This window comes from Aotus nancymaae, unplaced genomic scaffold (assembly GCF_030222135.1).
Source record: "Aotus nancymaae isolate 86718 unplaced genomic scaffold, 86718_ANA_hifiasm-v0.15.2.pri h1tg000020l, whole genome shotgun sequence".
Lineage (NCBI taxonomy): Eukaryota > Metazoa > Chordata > Mammalia > Primates > Aotidae > Aotus > Aotus nancymaae.
In genome coordinates this window covers 30,728,700-30,752,440 of record NW_026988432.1, presented here as the reverse complement: position 1 = coordinate 30,752,440, position 23,741 = coordinate 30,728,700, and the positions used below count along the sequence as shown (strand labels likewise).

General features: G+C 48.4%; 1 protein-coding gene across 2 annotated transcripts in view; it reads right to left on the bottom strand.

Moving 5' to 3' along the window:
- The window catches only part of LOXHD1 (lipoxygenase homology PLAT domains 1), a 183,328-nt gene extending 160,009 nt beyond the window's left edge, over nucleotides 1-23,319 (bottom strand). For both annotated transcript variants that reach the window (XM_064378976.1, XM_012440784.2), the window contains exons 1-4: nucleotides 23,190-23,319; nucleotides 15,964-16,078; nucleotides 8,144-8,224; nucleotides 5,816-6,000 (exon numbers count right to left, since the gene is read on the bottom strand). In XM_064378976.1, coding sequence (XP_064235046.1) covers nucleotides 5,816-6,000; nucleotides 8,144-8,224; nucleotides 15,964-16,078; nucleotides 23,190-23,319 — 511 coding nt within the window. The remainder of the gene's footprint in view (nucleotides 1-5,815; nucleotides 6,001-8,143; nucleotides 8,225-15,963; nucleotides 16,079-23,189) is intronic.
- Between the last annotated feature and the right edge of the window lie 422 nt (nucleotides 23,320-23,741).

The window sequence follows — 23,741 nt, the reverse complement described above, 5'->3', positions numbered from 1 at the left end:
GCACCCACAGCAAATAGGCTCAGAGAGCCCTGGAGAATGTGTAATGCTTGGTGAAGGAAAATGACAAAGGGTTGGGAAAAGAGGCTCTCCCTGCTGGCTTTAACTGCAGCCAAGTTAAACTATTCCCAGTTGTCTGCTTGAACCTGCCTGGATTCCAGAAAGGAACCTGGCACTGAGTGGCTCCAGAGTCCTTTCTGAGAGGCTAGAATCTTAAGTCTGGGAATCTCAGAATCAGAAGAAGCCTAGATGTGGGGGAAGAAGAAAGGGAAACATCAGGAGCTTAACCACAGGGACAAGCATCATGATATTGTGTCATTTACTGGGCAGTGACTCTGTGCCTCTGCACTAGGTCTTGTATGCTCATTTCCCCAGTTAACCTTATCAGGTAGAAATTAATGTTATCCCCATTTTACAGATGAGAAAATAGAGGCACAGAGCTTAAGGCATCTGCTCATGCTAGCATAAGTGGTGGAATAGCAGAGCTAGCTTTTGACCACAGAGAAGGGGAGTCCAGAAACCAAGTCCATGGTGGGGGACTATCTTGAAGATGGGAAACACAGGAGGAATGAAATAGGGGAGAAAGATCCACAGCAGAAAGGAGGCCCCCAAAGGCCAATCTCCTCTTGCCCCCATGGAGTAGGGCTGGCCCTGGAGCTCTCCAACTCCCTTTGGTTATGAAGGTAGATACTCTAGTAATCCTGAAAAGACCGCAAGAGATCCCCTAGTTCAGGCACTCTACAGAGGGAGAAACTGAGGATACGAGGGGAACTCACAACTACCCCAGGTCTCATTGCTATTGGGTGGCAAAAGCAGAACCAGAACTCAGGATGTACAGTCCCATGTGCTTTCTGACTCAGAGAGTTATTTTAAGATTAATAATTTAATTGCTCTATGGTATTACCCTATAGAATCTGGGAATAAGTCAGGGCTTCTGGCTTCTTGGCAGAGCCTTCACGATGGGTGTTTTTTGCTCCAATCACACAGGGTGCTTTCATTCTGTATTTGCTTTTTGCACCACCTCTGGCAGGTCCGTAATCCTCTGCAGGGCAGTACAATTTGCACATGCCCCTAATAGGTCAATCGCAGTCCCTTTCTTATCCCATTCTCCCCTCAAATGCACCCTGGGCACTGTACCCAACGTGGTCATGTCAACACCAGGTGCACATCTGGAGCTGTGTGATAATCACTCTGTGGCACTGCATGGGCTGTAATAAAACTATAACCCAGCTACCTGGCGAAACAGCCGGGAGTGGAAACAGTGATTATGCTGAGAACCAACAATTCCATTTCCACCTGTCCTCAAGCGCTGTGCAGCTTTCAGCACTCAACATCAGCTTTCTCACTGGGCATAGCCAAAAAAAAAAGGGCAATTCATCTGCTCCAGACTGGGAGTCCAGATGTAAATGTCATCCACCCCTCCCACCACCTGCATGCTCCTGGCCCACCTGCCCAAGTTGTTCCTGCTTCTTGTGGGCTCTCTTTTCTGTAATCATCACCCTCTCCTCTCTTTGAAGTACACCACAAAACTGGCTGTAACTGTATTTGTTATTAATCTACCCAAGAATATTACATGCCCCCTAGAAGGTGGCTTGTCCCTCCCAAAGCCTAGAGAACAAGTCCCAGCCAGGAGCAGGTGTGGGATCAGAACCCACCTCCAGACTGAGCCCTCTGAATGCAAGGGGCCTCTCTGCTACTGCCAAGGCCTGAGTCGGAAACATTTCTGAGCTGTTGTGCTGGGTTCTGACAGCCCTGGGGTGTAAGCAGCCTCCAGGCCAGCTGCAACACAGCTCTTGGATTCAGAGGCTTGTCTCACAGCCAAGCTGGTGGAGCTTTCTCCAAGCAGTGTGATGTGGGCTCAATATTAACCTAAGCCACGTGATCATCTCAGTGCTTTTCAAAGTGGGAGGGTCTGTGGGTTGGCACTGGGCTGTGGGCAATTACTTGGCCAGAAGGCAGGAAATGACATCATATTGGCAGTGAGAGGGCCAGGCAGGATCTGCCTTAAACAGTCTTGCTCATGCTTCCCTACCAGGTGACAGTCCCCTAGCCCAGGCTCCTTCAGGACTCAACGTGAGGTCATCCCAAATCTACCCAGAGAGCACACGCCATCTTATCAGGCCTTGTCTAACTCAGATGTCTCCCTCAACCTTATCCTTCAATACTGCCCCATAGGGAAGGCAGGGGTATGCCCTGAGCTTCTCTGAAGTCAAAGAGAACTGAGTAGCCCTGCATTCTCAGCCTGTGTAACTCTGCAGTGTGCTGATGAATGGCACCTGAGCACTATGCCCTGTGAATGCCTCACCAAAAGGAACAACATCAAAGTGGGCGTGTGGGGGGGGTGTGAAATCAGTGGGTGGGAGATGCCTGGAGGCAGTCAAGAAAGAAGGTGCAGAGTCCCAGAGAAAGCCAGAGCCACAGGGACCTCAGAGACCATCTTGTACAACCTGGTACAATGAGGAAACAGAGACCCAGAGAGAATGAGCAACTTGCCCAGAGGCACATAATTACCAAAGTGTGAGGCTAGGACTCAGGTCTCTGCCCCTTTGGAGAGCTCTTTCCACCCATCTCTGTGGTTTGTCTTCATAAACAAGTGTGTCTATACATGGCCTCCTATTACCACCAGATGCACACAACCTGTTCCTTACCAACGTTCATAAAAGTCCCTATGTCCCAGTGGCCAAGGTAGCAGCTGGGAGTAAAAGCCATCACCAGGCAGGTAGGAGACTGCAGTGTTACCCTCAGAGCAACCTGAGCTTCACTGAAGAAACCAGAGAGATACATATTAGGTAGTTAGAGCCCTGAAATACGGTATTTCTTGGCCACGTATCCATCTCAAAACACCTGAGATGTGTTACAACACACCCCCACCCCACCATCAGTCGTGGTGTCTCATTTTGGTGGTGAAGCTGCCAGAGCATGTGTGAACCAAAGGGAGTAGGTTGAGAAAGTCCTTCTCCCTGCCTGTGAGATTCCTTACACATTCTGATTGCAGCATCACTGCACAGCAGTGTGTGGCACAGACTTTCCTCGCAGAGTTTAGAGAGGGAGAGGACACCTGAGGCAGAGGAAGCAGGTAATGGTATCCAGAGAGGCTGAGACTTTATATCCAGTGGGGTTGGGGTGACATGGAGAAAAAGAGGAAGATGAGAGAGGAGGTGAGGGGCCAGGGGCTGGCCTTGACATTTCCTCTGACCCTGGCACATATTTTAAACAGAAGATCCATGGTTTCCTATCTCACCAACTTAAGACAGAACTCTGGGAACAAGGAGAATCCACTTAATTAGCAATCAGGGCAGGCCCTGGGGCTCCAGAAAGAACTGCCCCATTGGGTCCTTGCAGGGGTTGATGGGATCGGACCTGAATCCCAGAAATGGCTGTCGGTGGTCTGGTTTCCACTCCACAATCTCCAAACAGATTGGCACAGGGTGTCTAATATTGCCTTCAGGCCTCAGTTCCACTTCCAGTGGGTCCCCTGAAACCTCCTCAAGGTTGATGAATGCTGGAGAGACAGCTTTCAGAGCCACTGTCTGCCAGACACAGGAGCCAACACAACCTGAGCAAACAGGTTGAGAAATGGGAGCTGCAGCCCTGGACCAAGAAAGAGAAGAGGTGGTGGGGAGGCACTCTGTGCTGACTTTTGCCCCATGTGCAACATGGGGATAATAACAGCCCCTACTTCTAGGGGTTTTAAATAAGATACTACTTGTTAAATGTATTCACACAAAGACCCAAGGCTACAGAAGTATTTTGTCTCAAAGTCGTATAGCTAGGAGGTGGTAGAGGTTGGATTTGAACCCAGGACTCCATGATTTGAGGCCTGGCACTGAGTCACGATGCTCTACAGTCTCCTTGCGGGAACTTTGTATGATGGGAATCTGTGTTCTCCACTGGACTATAAGCACCTTGAGGGCAGGGACTACGTCCTTATCCAGAGTCTCAGCATCTTAAAGCAGCTCAAGAGGACATTGCCAACGGCAGTTGCTAAGGATGACGCTGTACCTGCAGGCAGGGGAGACGGTGCTTAGCTTCCAGCCAGCGGCTGCCATCAGTGTAGAGATGTTCCTGCAGCTACTCTGCCCCCTGGGTTCTGAGTTATCAAGAGGGTGAGCCATTCCCTGAAGGATGGAAGAAATCCACCAGGAAGAGAGTCACACACCTCCATGGCAATAGAAGGGATGCCAACAAGCAGATGGCATGAGGGAAAATTCACTACACTTCTGGAGCAATTTGATAGCCAAGACTCTGTTCCCAGGGATAATAAATGCGGATATGCTGGAAAATGCAGCTTCCAGCCTTCCACAGGCCCCAGAAGGTGCCAGGACCCCTGACGCCCACTCCTAGACTGAGACAAGCCTAGAGATGGCTGCTAACTCCCTGTGCCAGCTCTGTGTATGTCTGAAATGCTTATTCATGTGTGATGTCTGCTTGAACCATTCAATTGACAGATTGAGGGCAGCCAGCCAAGACTGGGACGCCCACTCCTACTGATTCACATGGGAATGAGTCAGGAGAATCCAGGAGGTTTCTCCAGGAGCCTTGAAGTCTTGGACGATAACTGAGGACTGGGGGTGAAGGCATTTTCTCTTTTCTTCCAGATCTCAGAAGCTTTGTGACTGAAAGTCAATATGGTCTCTGGTCACTGTTAAAATCACTTAATGAACATTTTGAATGCATTAAAAGAAGTGGCATATCAAGAGATCCTGAATAGCCAAAATAATCTTGAAAAAGAACAAAAGTTTGAGGTCTCACGCTTCCTGATTTTAAAACTCACTGCAAAGTTACAGTAATCAAATCAGTGTGGTAGTGGCATAAAGACAGACATATGGACCAGTGGAATAGAACAGAGAGCCCAGAAATAAACTATCATATATATGGTCAAATAATTTTCAACACGGGTGCCAAGACTATTCAACAAGGAAAGGACAGTCTTTTCAACAAGTAGTGCTGGGAAAACTGAATATCCACATGCAAAATAATGAAGTTGGACCTTGATTTATACTATCTGCAAAATTTAACTCAAAATAGACCAAAGACATACATGTAACAATTAAAACTATAACACTCTTAGAAGGAAACACAGGGGAAAAATTGACTTCTCATCTCCTGGCTCCAAAGTCCCTTCCCTTCTTATGGTCCATGACTCTGAGTGCAGGGTATTCTAGTAATGGTTCCTGCAATGTAATACTCCCCTTGGTGGAAAAGTAAATATGTTCCGTGACGGGGTGAAGTGAGGCCAGAACTTTGGGGGACAAAGGTACCTGCCTCCCATTATTCCTGTAAAATTAAAACGATTGAATTTAAGGCCTTTGCCCAGAGATGTCACTTGAAATAAGTTGTTTCACTCCTCATAAAATCAGGAGGCATCAGAGGGCAGCATGATGAGCTCTGGCAGCTGCAAGCTCTAATTCCCAGCCACCATGCCCTGGCTGTAACTCACCTGCCTTGGGCATCATAAGAAAAGAAAGAGGATAGGAAAATGGGGACAGCTGACTTGATCTCAGAGGGGACTTCCGATGGACACCCCATCAACAAGTATCATTGAGAACATAGATTTGCTCTGGGCTGTGCCTAACCTTCCATCATGCTTCCAAGTCCTCTTGTATTTCCCACTCCCTTGAATCCCTAGAGTGTAGTTGCCTGTAGGAAGACCATAAGGAAGATATGGGGCTTCCCCTGGGCCCTAGCCAACAGGAAGGCCCTGGAGGACTGCCAAGATGAGGTAGGTGAGACTGCCCAGAGAAAGACAGAGACGTGATTCTTTCCTAGGTGAGCCCAGCCCAGGCAGGGAGGGATGACAGGCAGCCTAGGCACTGACCTCTGGGCATGTCCATGGGGTTGAAGCTGGCCAGCAGGTCACGGCACCACTGGCGGTCACCTTCCACCTTGCTCAGCCAGTTGTTGCAGTTGAAGTAGTAACGGAGATGAGGCCGCTTCATATCGGTCACGATCACACGGTCCAGGTACCAGCTGGCATTCAAGCCGGTGTTGTCGTGCTCAATCCTGAAGCAGAAGCCAATGCCCACACCATCACTGGCAGAACTGAAACAGCACCCCTTCCATACTGAAATAACCAGATGTTTACTCCAAAGAGAGGTCTAATTATTCTGTTGTTGCTACTTTATCTCTTGAACCTCAGTTTCCTGATCAATAAAATGCGGATACCTTGCAAGGTGGATGTGCACATTACTGAATGCTACATTGTTACATTACATGCTTGGAAATACTAAATTTCGCCTTTCATAGAAAATCCAAGATCCCCAAGGCTTGCTGTGGGATCATCTCAATCTGCCCCTTTGAGGTCCCGGCTATTCAGTGCTATTTCCTTACTCTGGCCTTTGGGAGCAGTGAACCTCTCCAACTCTGGCCCAAGCATGTATACACACAGCACTTCTTGACGTCCAGCTGAGTCAAGGTCAAACAGGACAGTGAAGAGAAAAGATGATGACACGGGAATACCCAGGAAGCAGAAACCAACCAAACCACCTGATTTACAGGGCACAGCTCATCCCCTGGGCTCAACTGCCCCTCCCATTGTGTGAGATGATTAAGTGTGTCCCTCTCTTCATGACTCCAGACCTGGACAACAAGCAGATACTCCCCTTAGTCTTGTAATCCAGAAGAACCCCCCGCCATGGCCATCTAGACCATGGTGTTCCCGTAACATGAGTGACACACGCAAGCCACAGATGCAATTTAAAAATGTTCCTAATAACCACATGTAAACAGATCCAAAGAAATGGGTAGAAGTAATTTTAATAATATGTTTTATTTAATTCCACTTAGCATCTCAACATATAATTATGTAAAAATTTATTAATGAGCTATTTTTCATTCTTTTTCTTGTACTAAGTCTTCAAAACTCTGCTGTGTATTTTATACAGACAACACACCTCAATTTGGATTAGCCACATTTCAAGTGTAATAGCCACATGTGGCCAGGGGCTACTGCACCGGGCAGCATAGATTCAGACTCATCAAAATCTGTCTCCTAAATTCTTCTTGACTTCCAATAGTCCCCTCTATCTCCTCTCCAAAGTCCAGCTTCTTGACCTCTGGACCTCACTTTGCATCAAACATCTTATCTCTACAAGGGTTTATACTTGCAGATCTTAACAGGACAACCACCGTTCAACAGCACACAACCTCAACAGACAGATGAAACCCATGATATGCCAGGCTTTTCCCTTACAAGGATGTATGCCTCTGTCTGGCATATAGCCTGGCACATAGTAGGACCTCAGCTGGCAGTTGTCTTTACTCACATAATGACCCCCCTTTCCCAATCTCCCCTGCAAGAGCCCTTTTCCTGCTTCTAATCCCCTTCCCTAAACTTAACCAATAGCCAGGACATTCATGTGCCCCTTACTTCCCCAAGAAAGAGAATTCATGGTCCTTTTCTAGTGGAAGAGAAACAAATCAGGACTAAACTGAGGCTGCATCTGACCCCTGTCCACCCTTAGCCTGGGTGCAATCAGACCACATATAAACATCTGTCAATGGGCATGAGCTTGAATGGGAGTGGATGGCAGGGACTAGGAAGGGAAAAAGGGGGGCAGTTGAAGGTTCTTCCTCTGCCACTGGACTAGTAGAGTTATCTCTCCTTATACCTTCACAAGAACCCTCCAGAGAGAGCAAGACTGGGGATGCTCTCTGTCCAAAGACATCCTGCAGCAAGACTTGGTATCTCTACCACTTCCTGAGTGTTTACCATGTGCCAATTACTGTTCCAAGCACTAACTCATTGCGTCCTCGGGTTATCACAGATGAAGCATCATTATTACAGAGGAGGAAACTGAGGTTTGGAGAGATAACCTGTCCAAAGTCACACAGCTAGTAAACAACAGAATGGACACTTGAACCCAGGCAACTGGGCTCAGAGTCTGCCCCTCACCACTGTGCTATAGTGTCTCTCACAGCATATTTTTAAGTTTGTAAAAAATTATCTTAATCCAAAAAAAGCGAATTTCCAATGGGCAAGTTTAGGGCACTGTGATTCAGGATGGAAGGGAAAGATTCGGGCCTTTGGTAGCCCCTCAAATAACAGCTGGCAAGTAATTAATACCCAGAAAGTGTCAATAGTGAAGTCAATCCTTGACTTTCAACTTCCCCTCAACTCAACCCTAGTCAGGCACCAGATTCTCACCTGACTTTGTAGATGAGGCCTACATTGTTGGTTCTCACCCGGAACACATCGACGTTGGCCTTCTCAAAGGCAGACTCGCTCCTGCAATGAACACATGCTCAGTTAGTGCAGATCAGCTGTTGGCTCACAGGCCTGGGAGGAGAGCCAAGGGCTGGCGTTCCTCTTCTTCCTCCATCATCCCACTCCTAGGGAGAGCTATGAGCAACCAGATCCCATTCCGAGATTCCCTTCTGATATGGTGCTGGGAGGAGGGCAGGGACTGCTAGTATCATTCCGTGCCCTCACACCCAGGTTCTCATTTGATCCTTGCTGTGAGTCACTAAAACAAGCACATGGGCAATAGCAACTCCATTTTACAAACTGCTAGTTGGTAGCAGAGCTGGGACCAGAACCTGGCTCTCCTAGTCATGACCCCATGCCCTTTGGTTGCTCTGGGTTGGGAGGATGGAGGAGGAAGGAAGGAATGAACGCCTTAGGGCTCTTGGACCTTCTTGCTGCTCCCCCTCACTGGCCTTGCTCTTGCTGGGAAGAGTTGCAATGGCAGCCCCAAGTAGATGCAGACCTTGGGTGGCAGTCCATGGTCCTGCCATTCCAACAAGAAAGAAAACACTCAACCCCAAACCAGCAGCCAGGGATGTAGGGCAGTGAGGGAAGTGCATATTTGGCATCCTGCAAATAGTGTGAACAGAAGAAAGTACACCTGAGACATCAGCCATGAGGCAGCCAGGCAAGTCCAGATTCAGGAGCATCCTAGATACAGTCGGCTTAGATACAAGAGCACTGCAGCAGCCTCACCACAGAATCCTCTGGGAGCGGAAGTCCGAAGCTCATGTCAACAGCTGTTCCATCCTGTGTGCGGGGCCGAGGTCCCCACCATTCCAGCCCAGGCCTGCCAGCAGCTCTTGCTGTCCCCACTTTAGCCCACTGGGCTGAGAGCTGCAGACTTCACTCAGTACTCTTGGCCAGGGCTCTCAGGAATAGTACACAGCTCATGGGAATGGAAAATCACAGAAGATGTGTACCACCACAGAAGATTTATCCACCATCAACATCTTTTAAAATAAAGCAGGAGGAGAAGGGCCTTCTCCCCCAAGGCATTAGGCTCAGACTCTCTTGGAAATAGAAGGCTTTTAAGGTTCTACAGAACCCAGAAGCTATGATTCTGTGAGCGGACTCCTGGTGTCGAACAATCTGCCCTGGGGAGAAGTTTCCCTAACTTCAGACAAAAATGTACACGGAGCCAGCTTTGTCAGGGAAGAGAGACCCCCGAGGTGCAGTCTGGGTACAGAGGATGAGGAGAGAGGCACAGAACCTTCTGGGTTTGGCTGAAGTGAAAGGGATGATGCCCAGGCCTGCTGTGGGTACCTTAGAAGGAAGGGAGGAGGCAGGGCACAGTGCCTAGAGTCGTTTCTCCATCATTGGCAAAATAAAGACAGAGAATGTCAACTCTTAGCTCTTGATGAAGAGCAAGAAAAACACAAAGTTTTCTCCATGAAGCACCAGTAAATCCTCCCACCCAGGAAAATAACTTACCAGACCAAGCACTTAAAGAGAACTAAACCAGGCCGGGCGCGGTGGCTCAAGCCTGTAATCCCAGCACTTTGGGAGGCCGAGACGGGTGGATCACGAGGTCAAGAGATCGAGACCGTCCTGGTCAACATGGTGAAACCCCGTCTCTACTAATACAAAAAATTAGCTGGGCATGGTGGCGCGTGCCTGTAATCCCAGCTACTCAGGAGGCTGAGGCAGGAGAATTGCCTGAACCCAGGAGGCGGAGGTTGCGGTGAGCCGAGATCGCGCCATTGCACTCCAGCCTGGGTAACGAGCGAAACTCCACCTCAAAAAAAAAAAAAAAAAAAAAGAGAACTAAACCAAACTAGTAATCGTGAGGGTCTGGCTGATGTGGGAATTTCACTTTCAAAGGAGAATGACAACACATCCTATGCTTTGGTTCGGAGTCACAGCAGCTGTCAATAACTTGGAGAACATGTGGGCATGTTTCTGTGCATCAGGATTATATGAATGGGAAACAAGAAGAAAGGAATGAGAGGTATTTTCTGTTTCAATATATAAGACAAGGCAGGTGATCTTTAGAATAAACAGACAAGAGTCTCTCCACCAAATAAATACCCTAAGAAACAGTCACCCTGGGAAGCTATGTAATGAAATACTTTGCAACCATTAAAAGTCCTATTGGAAAAAAAAATAATGAAACAGAAACAGGTTTATAATATAGGCTTAAAAGAAAAGGTAGGTTAAGACCAGAATGTACAAACAGAATAATCAATACAAACAGGATACCAACTTCATTTAAAAACAATAGAGTGGGAGGCGGGGTGCAGTGGCTCACACCTGTAATCCTAGCACTTTGGGAGGCTGAGGTGGGCGAATCACGAGGTCAGGAGTTCGAGATCAGCCTGACCAATAGGTGAAATCTGTCTCTACTGAAAATACAAAAATTAGCCAGGCATGGTGGCACACATCTGTAATCCCAGCTACTCAGGAGGCTGAGGCAGAAGAATCACTTGAACCCTAGGGACAGAGTTTGCAGTGAGCTGAGATCGTGCCAGTGCACTCCAGCCTGGGCAACAGAGCAAGACTCTATCACAAAAAAAAAAAAAAAAAAAATAGAGTGGGAAGATTTATTTTTAAAAAGTCATGTCTAGATGGTGAGGCCGTTGTGAAGTGTTGGCTCCTTGTTTTTGTCCATATACATTTTTAACTTTCCAAAAGGAACACATTGTTTCTGTAATTATGAAAAAAGCACAATCCCATGTTTCAGCAACTCCCCCATCCCCAGCCCAGCCTGCAGGCTGCCTGGATCGAATTCTTTGGAAGCGGTTTGGGAATTACTGGGCTTCATCTTCTGATGGTGCCTGGAATTTTAGAAACAGCCATTGCCAGCGAGTAGGGGAGAACAAGGGGAGGTATCCCCATTTTCAGCCAAAGACAAGGTGTGACTTGGAAGGAAAAAGGCTGGCTTTCTGGGGTGCCTCTGATGAAAGCTCCAGAAAAGAAGCTCCAACAGTTGCATTCAGTAAAGGAAAGCTTCAGAAAGTCCCTGCATCCATGAAGGTATCATTTAAGAACATGGCTGGGTGCAATGGCTTATGCCTATAATCACAGTGCCTTGAGAGGCCAAGGCAGGAGGATGACTTGAGGCCAAGAGTTGAATACCAGCCTGGGAAACACAGTGACAGATATTTCTACAAAATATTTTAAAATTGACTGGGTCTGTAGGCTCAGCTACTCAGGGGGCTGAGGCTGGAGAATCACTTGAGCCCAGGAATTTGAGGTTGCAGTGAGTGAGCCAGGATCATGCCACTGCACTCCAGACTGGATGACAGAGTGGTACCCTGTCTCTAAAAAAGAAAAAAAAAGAATGTGAGTTACCTCCGTTACCTCCCAACGACCAGGCTGAAGGTGAATACATACGTTCCGGAGCATTTGTGAAATAATCCACCATGACGTGGTGCTTTATTGTCACTTGCTGGGGGGTTGGGGAGGAGCATATGTGGAAGCAGGAACACAGGGAAAGAATCCACCAGGATGGACTGAGCAAGAGCAGAGGGAGTGCTCCTCGCTGTCTCAGGACCATGCTGCAATATTTCTGGGTTCCACACTGCTTATGAGATGGACAGCAATCTCTTTATGGAAGACAAGGAGAAGGCCTTCCACATCACAAGAGGAGGAGGAAAGAGTGGCAGAGACAGGGCTCTTCTGATTCCCTTCACTCAGGGAGGGGCTGGGATCATCCCAAACAAGCCCCCAAGCCCAACACACTCAGGGTCAGTTTCTGAAATCCTCACTTCTGCTGAGAGTCAGGATGCAAATGTCTGTGGGTTTTAGAAAACTAGGGGTAGGAAAGAAATAGCAAAGGAGAGAGGGTTTCTGGTCAAAGGAAATCTTAGAAATACAGACAACTTCATGTTTCCTTGGAGAAGGCTGGAGCCTCACCAAGGCCGCTGGTCGATTCTCAGATAAAGGCTAAGGCAGTGCACAGCCCCTGCCATTCAGCAGGGACCCCCACACGGAGATCCTTCACAGGCTGCATGGGGCATTTTAGCCATCAACCAGGCAGAGTCATCAGGCTAAAATGCCAGGCATTCTCTGACACGCTCAGATGGTGAATTCTCAACCGAATAACCATGTTCCAGAAGATACATGAGATCCCATCCTTTTGCCATATTCTGAACACACGACTCAGGGCTGGAGGTGGCCCTGGTTAATGGAGGAGGGTGCAAGAAAACCCAGAAGATGGGGCCTTCCTCTGGCAGCCACCACTGTGGGTGCTTAACTGGGGTGGGGTCGGGGTAGAGGTTCACTCATGGGGGAATCTAAGGCCAATGAGTGCCAAAGAATATAGACCCCCCGACCACCAGGGCAAAAATTAATCAGCACTGGCACTGAAGTTCCTCTTGGAATTATTTTGTACTGGAAAAAAAATCCTAATACAGCATTTGGGAGTGAAAGTGAAGTCCTAGGGGACAGAAGGAAAGGCACAAGAATGACAAGAATTGAGGGGTAAGAAAAAAGAGAGAGAATGTGGGAGAAGCAGGAGGGAGAGATGGGATGAGACATGGCCGGAGGCCACAGAAGACAGGTCAGGAGAAACTCCAAGAAAGAGGATGGCTGAGTTGTGAGACCAAGGCTCTAATATTCCTTTAGAAGTTTGCACTGCTGCAGTGTGAACTTTCTCTGGTGCCAGGAGCCAGCAGTGAAGTATGTTACACACAAAAAATGTATGTGTGTGCATTATGGGTGTGCAAGGAAGGCAGTTGGTTCTAGCTGCCCCTGTAGGTTTGGGTTTGGGTAGCGCAGGGTGGAGAGGAGGGGAGAGCAGCAGACGGTGAGGTGCGAGGAGGCTGTGGGACCAGTGGGCATTCTCGGCCAGATCCCAGGACGGGGTGGAGCAGCCGATGGCCTGAGCTAACTGCATCTAAATCTCACAGAGCAAGGGGACCTCAGCTGACATCTGTTCTGGGTTGCATGGGCAGCCTGGAATTCCTCAGAAAGCACTGGTCCTCCCAGACCTGCAGTTTCCATCTTGAACAGAAAAGGTCTTAGATAGCAAGGACCGTGTGGTCAATGCTCTTTGAAGGCCTTTTCTCAGTTCTTGTCGCAGCCAGACTCTGGCCTCCTCCTTCCCCACTCGTCCTGCTCACTGTGCTCAGATGATCTCTGTCGACACAGCAGGTAAGTTGAACCTTCACAGTTAGCTTTCCAGCAAGGCCTTCCTCAGCCTAGCCTTCCAAACCTTTCTGACTTTCCTCCTCCCTGCCCATCAACATGGCCCCACATTTCCAGCCACAGGCCTCCTCTGCCCACCGTCAGCCCACAGGGCTTATTGCTGGCTCCAGACTTGGGCAATCAGTTTCCCTTAAACGACACTCTTTCTCCCTCTCTCTCATGAGTTATGTTCACCACTTGAGCCCCAGATTAAGTGTCTGTCCCTTTAAAGTCTCACTCTAGCCACACTGATACCACTGGCCTTTGCCAAGCTCCAACTATACACACAGAACTAGGAGAGCTGCTGAGAGAGCAGAGCAGACCTTCCCCTGGCCCATCCTCCAGCTCCCTCCATTTCTCCTCAAAGCCCCTCTCCACCCTCTCCAGTCCCACAGCTGGGACTCCGAACAGTGTCCCCATTGCTGAGACCACCCACTCTTCTCTAGAGCATTCCTGACCAGCTGGTTGGGGGCCTGGCCAGACCTACATTCCTACTGCCCGACCTGGAGCATGGCACAGATATAGGCAGAAACTGCCACTGGTCTCTGGGGTCAACCCCTGGGGCAATTAAGGAGGGTTGATTCCCATCCTCAGTGCTGGCCAGGAGAAGCTGGCTTCCCCATGGTATCTCAGCAAAGCCAGGAGATCCCAGCCCTACCAGCTCATTCATGCCCTAGACCCCTTCAGATTCCATGAGAGAGAAGGTTGGAACCCCAACTCCTGGGAATGGAGACTCAGTGAAAATCCATGCCACATTATAAAGGGTGGCTCAGGGGCCCTTCCTGAGAAGACATTTTGACAAATGAAAAAGGGGAAGAAATCTGAGGATACTGAATGTGTGAAAGGAGGGAAGGCAGTGAGGACCATCATCAAAGGAAAAAGGATTCATTTTGTTTTAAAAAGAAAAGCTGGGAACTTCAGAAACCAAGCGGGCAACTCCCTAGTGTTTGCAGCTTCTCCCTACAGCATTGCACTCTGGGAACACATGGCAAAGGAGATGGAGGTTTCATGTATTCTCTTTACCGTGTCCACATCATCAGATGGAAAGACTTCACAAGCGAGTCAAGCCACAGCGTAAGTGGCACAAGAAGGCAGCTACCCTGTTCTGTGGAAATGGATAAAATGGGACGTTAAACCTGCCTCAATGCAGCAGCATGGTCACCATAGCCCATGTCATGTGGGGCCTGGCCAGCCTGCAAGGTATAGGGTGCATGGATCTCCTGGCCTCTACAGCTTCCTCTACCAGCCCTGGAAGTGCCAGGCCATTAATCCTGGGGTCACAATCTGGAGCCCCAGGAAGTCTTAAGGAGCATCTCCCTCATACTCCCAGGACCATAGGGTCATGTCGTCAAGGGAAACGTCTACATCAAGAATATGCGGTTTGAAGACCAGGCACAGTGGCTCATTCCTGCAATCCCAGCACTTTGGGAGGCTGAAGCAGGCAGATCACTTAAAGCCAGGAGTTCAAGACCAGCCTTGCCAACATGGTGAAAGCCCGTCTCTACTAAAAATACAAAAAATTAGCTGGTTATGGTGGCACATGCCTGTAGTCCCAGCTACTCTGGAGGCTGAGGCAGGAGAATCACTTGAACATGGGAGGTGGAGGTTGCAGTCAGTTGAGATAGTGCCACTGCACTCCAGCCTGGGTGACAGAGCAAGACTCCATCTTAAAGAAAAAAAGGATGTGGGATTTAAGGACCAACTTCACCATTAAAAAGCTCCATGACCCTAGGCTACTCACGGCTCCTCTTTGGCTTCAGTTTCCCTGTGAGCAGGTTAGAATAGATCAGCAGTTTGCAAATGTTTCATGGGCCTAGAACCAGCTGATCGATTCTATTCCGTTCAGCACAGTTTGAAAGCCAGCTGAATAGACCACTCCTGAGGCCCTAAATGTCTCTGAAATTCCATTCATCTGCTAACATGTTCTCAGGTTTTGCAAATATGTTGATGTATGCGAGCATGCAGTGGGGGAAAGGATCTGAAGGAGACAATGGTCCCAACTCTTACTAGTTATAATAAGAGCACACAAGGCACACACACGCACAAGCACACACAGAAGCGATCCCTGTGGCTAGCTGGGTGTGTGTTAGCTGGCAAGCAGGTTTAACACGACGCTGGTCCCTGGTGGGACCTCGGTGCAGAATATTTATGCTCACAGCTCCCTCACAGGCATGGTCTTCCAACATCCGTGTGATGCTATATGAGGAAACCAAGGCCCTGGGTGCAGAGAGACTGGGCCAAAGTCACATGGAACTAAGTGGAAGAGCTGGACCTAGACCCAGGTTTCTTGATCCCAAATGTTCATTCTCTGACATCAAGGGACAACTAATGTAGATTCTTGGGAATTCTGAGATCCATAGGAGGCATTACTGTTCACAAAAATCAAGAGAGGAGCTGAGGGAGTCGCACAGGAGGTGACCGGGAGATGCCCGGCTGATACCCGGTCTGTCATTAGCAGAGGCGTCATACCACTTAATACACCTGTGGTCAGATGTGCCTTCTCCCCACAGAAGCAGGCCACCCTTGGGTTCCAGAACTTAATCAACCAGACTAATGGCCCAGGATCCCACCAAGGCCGAGTGGGTACTCACTTGCTGGTGAGCTGGAGCTTGGGAGAGAGCCCATTCTCTCCAAAAAGCGTGATGAAGACATTGGCATCCGTCCCTGCGCCGCGAACATCCCCCGTGGCTGTGACCACTTCATACACTGGAGGAGGAGAGGAGGAGACAGGTTGCAGGCTCGGAAAAAACCTGAAATCCTGTGTGGGCCTGGAGAAGCCAGAGCTCTGGCCAGCCTTGCTGGGGAGGCCCAGGATTCTGGGAGTCCCAGCTACACCCTGTAGGCCTCTGAACCAGGGTGAGACCCACAACACATCCTGCTGCAAGACCAAAACTTCACACTTAAACCAGGCACTCATTTTGCAGATGAGGAGGCAAGGGCAAGGGGCCAGGTTCTGTACAGTATCAACACCAGAGCCCAGTCCAAAGCATCCAGATGCCCATTCTGTAATCTTTTCAGCACGAAACACCAATGCCCTCCTAGACATGGCCTTCTTCAGAGCCTGCGCCCAGCTCTCCGCTTCTTCTCTTGTCCTCTACATAAGGTGGCTGCGGCCAGCCCTCACCTCCCATGACCTTCTGGGCACTGACATTTATAGAATGAGCCGCCCCAGGGCTGGGTGTGCAGAGCTTTGCAGGGGGTCCTTCTTTGGGAGGGACTCTGATTTCTCTCTCATCAACCCCTTGAAGTTTGTTCTGTTTACTATCAACACTTTTCTTAGTCAGGACACCAGTACAATTAGAGCCCTGTCCACTTCCCAGAGAGGAAAGGCAAGAATGCATCTGGATTCTTTGAGGCCACAGAATCTACTCCAGCCAGGTGAAGCAAGCAGGATGCAGTAGGGATATTAGAAGGCTTGCATACGTTTCGGAAAGGCTGGAGGCACGTGCCTTATGTCCATTTCCAGAAACAACTCCTGGAATCACAGCACAGAACTAGCCTGGGGAAGGTTGCTGCCACCAGCCACCTGAGAGCCACATCACCTCTGCCAAGAGCAGGAAACAGCCCACCGTCACCTCCCTGTCCTTCTGCTGTTCATGTCTCCAAAATAATTCCTTGTCCTCAGCTCATCCCGTTATGATGCTTACTTCTGAATCAAAGTCTCGCACTGAAACAGCCAGTTCTGGAAAGCTAAGGTACATGTCTGCACCAAGGGAGGCTGAGAAAATAATTCCATGTTGAGAAGATGGAATTTACAATGTGGAGAGTCAGCAAAATGTGGGGAGGGTGTTTTAAGTATTTGGGGCATACGATCGATGTCCACCACATCACTGAATTGTATTAACACCAGTACTTAATAATTGTAGTAATAAACAACACTGATTGGTTGCTTATTGTATACCCTGAGCTAAGGGCCTTACCTGTATAATTGTACCTGATTATTAAGGCAAACCTATTGTTATTTCTACTTCCAGTCTTTTCAAAGTGGATCCCCAACCAGATGCTGAGTATATCTGAGCTGCCCAAAGATGCCCAGCTGATTAGGAGATATTTTGAAAGTAGACATTCATGATTCAAACCTATCAATTCAGAGCCCATTCCACACAGGGCACAAGTGGCAAAGTGTGAGGGGGGATGGGAGAGCAGTGAGAAATACAAATAACTTAAAGTGTGCTGTTGTGGGCTGGGCACCTTGGCAGGTACTTCACAGATACCATTCATACTTCAGCATGCCCAGAGCCAGTGTGGGGTGGTAGAAAGTTCTGGACTTCAGTGCCACAGAGATCTGGATGCTGCCACTGGCTCCTCCACTTTGAGCAAAGTGACCCTGGACAAATGCCTGGGTCTCTGTAACACCTGGACAATCTTACCTGGTTTGCAGGACATTCTTGGGATTAGAGGTGATGTATGTAAAGCCTCTGGCACATAGAAGAAAGTCAACAAATGGTAGCCTGGTTTTAAAACTATTGTTCATACAGAAAAGCCCATTTCAACTCTGAGAGCTAAGAGTTTGTTCTTTTGGCAGATAAGATGTAGCTCAACTAACATGCACACGATGCACTGAGATTCCAGAAGCCCTTCAGGAGATCTCTCTTTTCTCATGCGGCCCTTACAGGCCTGTGATGCACCAGAAGCAGTAGTGCTTGGTGTGAGTGGACCTTTTGATGTCCTTGGTTCTGATGAAGGTCCCCATCGAGGCACCATTAGGGGGAGAAAAGCAGCTGTAAATTTGCACAATTCCTGTCTCTTGTAATAACCAAAGCCTTAATTCTTCATAGTTTATACTACAGGGAGCGTGACCAATCCCTGGAGCCCACTCCTGACTCCTCTGAGCACAGACCTGGGAACCGATGTGTTGCCCACACAGATTGCACACAACGGCATTTCCAAACCAAATGCCCACAGGAAAAGTGTGGCCAGCCTGGTGGAAATTCTAAAGCCACATCACATGAGAGAAGACGTAGACACCGGAGCATGCTTGGTTTGGAGAAAAGGAGAGTCTGGGGCATGGGAGAGGAATGAAAAACTACATCAACAGTTGATTCTGGGATACACAGCTACTTCTTAAACAGGACACAAACCATTTAAAAAAAACTGACAAACTGAACTTCATCAAAACTGAGACCATTGAGAAAATGAAAGGCAAGCCACAGACTAGGAGAAGATGTTTGGAATGCATGTATCCAATAAAGCACTCAGAGCCAGAAGATACCACAAATTCACATAAGTCAGTAAGAATAAGAGGAGACCACACAACTTTTCCAATGGGCAACAAGTTTGTAACATAAGTGTACACTTAATACCCAGAAATTCCACTTTTAAGTCTTTACCAAAAAGAAATGAAAGCATGTCCCCACAAAGACCCGCACACAGATGTTCATAATAGCTTTATTCCTAATAGACCCAAACTGGAGACACCCTAAATGTCTATCAACAGGGGCACAGATAAATAAACTGGGTGGTATATCTGTACAACGGAATACTACTCAGCAATAAAACAGAATGAACAACTGACGTGCAAAACAGATGACTCTCAAGTGCATTATACTACACGGAAGTCAGACACAAAACACAACATACTTTATAATGTCATTTATATGAAACTCTAGAAGAGACAAATCTAATCTACTGCAGCAGGAAGCAGAAAAGTGGTTGCCTGGGGTCAGAAGTAAGGAGAATTGACTGGAAAGGAACACAGGGAACCCTTGAGGGCCAATTTAAACAGTCCATATATTGATTTCCTAGTGGATACAAGAATGCAGCACTCATCAAACAGCACATCTAAAATAGGTGCATTTTATTATAAGTAACTTTTACCTCAATAAAGTTGAAAAATGGACAAAAGACTGAAACAGGCATGCCACCCAAGAGGGTAGCCACACAGCCAATGGATGAATGGAAAAGTTCTCAACCTATCTATCAGGGAAATGCAAATTAAAACTACAATGAGACACTGCCATGTACCCACCAGAATGGCTAAAAAGAAGAAGACTGACAATACCAAGTATGGGCAAGAATGTGGAGCCGTTGTCACTGTCATACATGTAAATTGACCCAAGCCCTGGTAACTAAACATATGCTCACTTGTGACCCAGCAATTCTACTTCCAATTACAAATCTAAACGAAACCAGTATATGTGTTCGTCAGAATATGTGTACAAGATTAGTAGTAGCTTTACTCATAATAGCAACAAAACAAAAACCCAGAAATAACCCAAATGTTCATCGACAATGGAATGGCTAAGTAGATGGTGGTGTATGTGTCAAACGCAAATAGTAATCGGCAATACAAAAGAATTATATAATGTGTCACACACGGGTAAGTGAGGATAACGCTGAAAGACGAGCTAGACCCACACAAATGTGTACACTGTATGAGTCCATTTAAAAGTTCAATAACAGGAAAACAACTAATCTATGATGACAGAACCGGGAGACTTGTTGCCTCTGGGAAGGGGTATGAAGGAGCGTTCTGAGGGCTGGGAATGTTTCATATTCTGATCTGAAGGGTGGTTGCACAAGCGTGTGCATATGTAAAAATGCATCACTGTACCTTATTACGATACTTATGAAGTTTTATACTGTATATGCATTATTGCTCAATTTTTTAAATTTTAAAGAAAAACTCAATTCAAATAACTGAAGAACTATCTTGTGGAAGACAGATACCTTGTAGAGGACACAGAATTCCGCTGGACTTCAGACGGGAAGACCCCCCACTAATAAAGTCTCCTAGTCAGCACAAAGAATTGTTAATCACAATGGAGTGTTGCTTTTAGCACACAGCCCAGCACAAGGGAGGTACTCAAATTACCTGGATGAATGAATGATCATAGGAATGAATGAATCAATGAATGAATGAATATGGAACAAAACTGACCAGGATTTGAAGCCCAGTTCTACCATTATTGGCTATGTGACTTCAACAGAATGGTTTACTAAGCCTCAATTTCCTCATCACTGAAGGAGGAATAAATTCTTCCTTGAAGACTGTGATAAGGATTAAATAAAACAGTTTTCAACACTTAAACTCATTGACCTAGAGCTTACATTTCTTGGAATTTATCTTATAGACATTCTTCCACAGTTGCATGAAAAGATAGGCATTTCATAAATGGTTATTATCATCATCATCATCATCATCGTTGCTATAGTTTGAACGTGTCCCCTCCAAAATTCAGGTATTGCTATTGTGATAGTATTAAGGGGTGGGGCCTTTAAGAGGTGATTAGGTCATGAGGACTTCCCCCTTGTGAAAGGGATTAGGTGCCCTTATACAGGGGCTTGACAGGGGGATTTGGTTCTCTTGTCCTTCTGCCTATTGCCATGTGGGGAAACAGCAAGAAAGTTCTCACCAGATACTGGCACCTTGATCTTGGACATCTCAGCCTCCAGAACTGTGAGGAAAAAAAAAATCTGTTCTTTATAAATCACCCAGTCTCGGGTATTCTGTTACGGCAGCACGAATGGACTAAGAGGGAAATCATTCCTATCATTTTCATTGACAGCATCCCCAAGGAGGTTGCCTTTGAAAATTATATCCCAACAAAAGCTGGGGAACTCCTGTCTAGGATGCAGGAAAGGAGATACCTCTAGAGCTGGAAGCCTGTTCTGGGTGGCCTGAGACCTCTTCTACTCTCCAGTTCTGGAATGAGTTGCTCTTCCCATCATGGGCCCTGTCTTAGGAGACAGAGCAATGTGCCAGGTTCAGCCTGCCCTCAAAGCATTGAGGGAGCTGCTCTCCTCCCTCTGGTTATTGGGGAACCCCAGGGTAGCCAGAAGGTACCCTAAGGAAGAGAGAAGGAACACCCAGGCTTTTCTTCCCTCCTTCTTCCTCCCCATCACACTCATCAAGACTCTCCATGTAACACGAGAGCCCAGAGTGCAAAGGAATTGGGGAACCCATTGTTCTAGCACTGAGAGGGTGATGATGACAGCGCAGCTGGAGCTCAGTATGTGACCACCGTTAGCATTATCCACATGTATAGCCAGTGCCCTGCAGCAGACAGGAGAACCCGTGGTTCCCTTAGAAATGTCAGCATGGTACCCACCTCCACTTGCTCTTCTCCAGCTATTTTTACCACAGTCAAAATTAGGCAGTACAAGAGCAAGGACCAGCCAGACTGGCTGGATTCAAATCCTAACTCTGCTATTTACTAGCTGTGTGATCTTGGGCAAGTTACTTAACCCAGCTTCAGACTCCTTGTGAAGTGGGACTAATCTGCCTGCCTTGACTGTGCTCAGGGATCTTGAGGATCGAACGTGAGAATGTTATTAAAAGGACTTTGGAAGGATTAAAAGGAGAAGGATCGTGACTGCCACACTGAGGCACGCAGAGCCCATGAACTAAAGTCAACAGTATGCTGGCTATGAGAGGTTCTAGAATGATCTCACCAGCAGTCGTGGTGGCTGAGGAGAATCACCTGGGAAGCCAATTACCAGCACACAGGGTGGGGATGCTGCCCCGATGTCTCACCTCCCAGCCCGAGGGTCAGAGCTTAAGGCACCTGTGCTGAGAGAAGGTGGCCGATGCTTCCTTTGTCCTGGGCCCACCTTCTTTTACAGCCCCCACTTCTATCCCTAGAGGTTCCCAAGATACTGTACCTGGAAAGGGGCCACAGCCTTCCTGATCTCTGAGATTACCTTCTCTGAGCCCGGGTCTGTGCAGGGGCTGAGTGATGAGGACTAAAGACAAGTACAGCAAGGCCCCGCCCTCACAGAGTTTAGGGTGGCTGTGGCTGCAAGCCGGACACACCAGCCTTGCAGGAAACAATGGAACAATTACGAATAGGATCTAATCAGGGAACTCCTGGTGGACTGGAATCAAGGAGGGCTTCATGGAAGAGATAGGGTCTGAGCTGGGCTTCCCAAGTGAGGACAGGAGGAGGGAGAAAGGGGAGGACAAGCAAGCCCATGGGCCAGCACAGAGCACACATTCAATAAATACTTGTTGAATGAATGAATGAATGGATGACTATGGTGCTTATGGGGACCAGTGAGCCACTTTGGAGTCAGCACTGAGAGTTTAAATGCCTTCAGAGACCAGGCAGGCAGCACCGATGTGGAAACCAGACCTAGCGTGAGATGACAGGGAGTGGTGGAGACTGCGGTAAACTGGACGTCCACAGCCTACAGGCATCCAAGGACAAAATGATTTCAAAACACTGGAAAGGAAGAAAACAACTTAAACTCTGCAGGCCAGAACTGGCTCTGGGGTCACAGTTCACCTCTTCTTTGGTTTACCTGGCAAGGAGTTAGAGCAATTTCAAGCAGGTCTCATGTGGCCCAGGGAAAGATGAGACTAAAAGGACAAGGCCCTGGGGTGCAGAACACAGGCCGCCCTCTATGTATGTGACGGGCATCTCCTTGCAAAGCCCAGGCTCCCCTTCTCCATCAACCACAGTGGGCACAGGATGAGGGGTCAGGCTTCCTCCCCAAGACATCCCTTCATGACCGCAGCAGTTCAGGGCACTCTGCCTGCTGCAGACCACATTCTCAGGGGCCAGACTGGAACGTGGCTTTGGGAATGTTCAGGGGCTGGAAAACATGGGACCATGGGGTGCTGTGGCTCTAGACTATTCTATGTCACTAAGAATCGGGGGCTAAAGGCGAGTTGCTCCACCTGTCTGTACGACAGGGACCCCACTATCCCTGCATGATGCCTGCCTTCTTACTCCGAGGGGATGTGGGACAGACACATGGGATAATCAGTGAGAAAGGGCTTGCTCTGAAATCCTAGAATGACTCCCCCCTAGCCAGGGACAGATCCTCGCCCACCGCAGCCAGCTGCCCACACCCCTAGGCTGGGACCCCGCACCTTTGGCCTTGTAGTACTCGTGTTCCAGCTCCTCCTCATCGTCCTCCGAGGTGTAGTTCAGTAGCTCTGCTTCGTACAGGGCCAGGAAGTCAATGTCCTTCTTCCTCCGCTTTTTCTTCTGGTGCATCATGCTGTGGGCTGCCTTCTCCCAGCGCTCGAAGGCTCACACCTGCTGGAACCTGAGACCCTCCTCCCTGAGCTCTGGCCTGGGTGGGCCAGACTGACCCCCTTTTCTTGGCACCCCCAGGCCCAGGCGCTGTTACCTCTGCCCTCCCTGGCCCCTGAGCTGAACCTCAGTGCCTTATCTCTGAACCGCCTGTCCCTGTCCCCTCCCACCACCCTCTGGTGAGCCACCTCCTCCTCTGTGCCTGCTTCTCCTTGGGCCTCATCACTTATTCATGACACTGAGCGCAGCTGGCCTCCTTCCTCCCTCCCCTCCCCACTGGCCCCCTCTCCTCCCTATGGAGAATCTGGTGACACCAGTCCTTGGCGTCCACTTCCCACCTGGCCACACAGCCAGGGGGCCACCTGGGATCCCTCCAGGCCACCTGA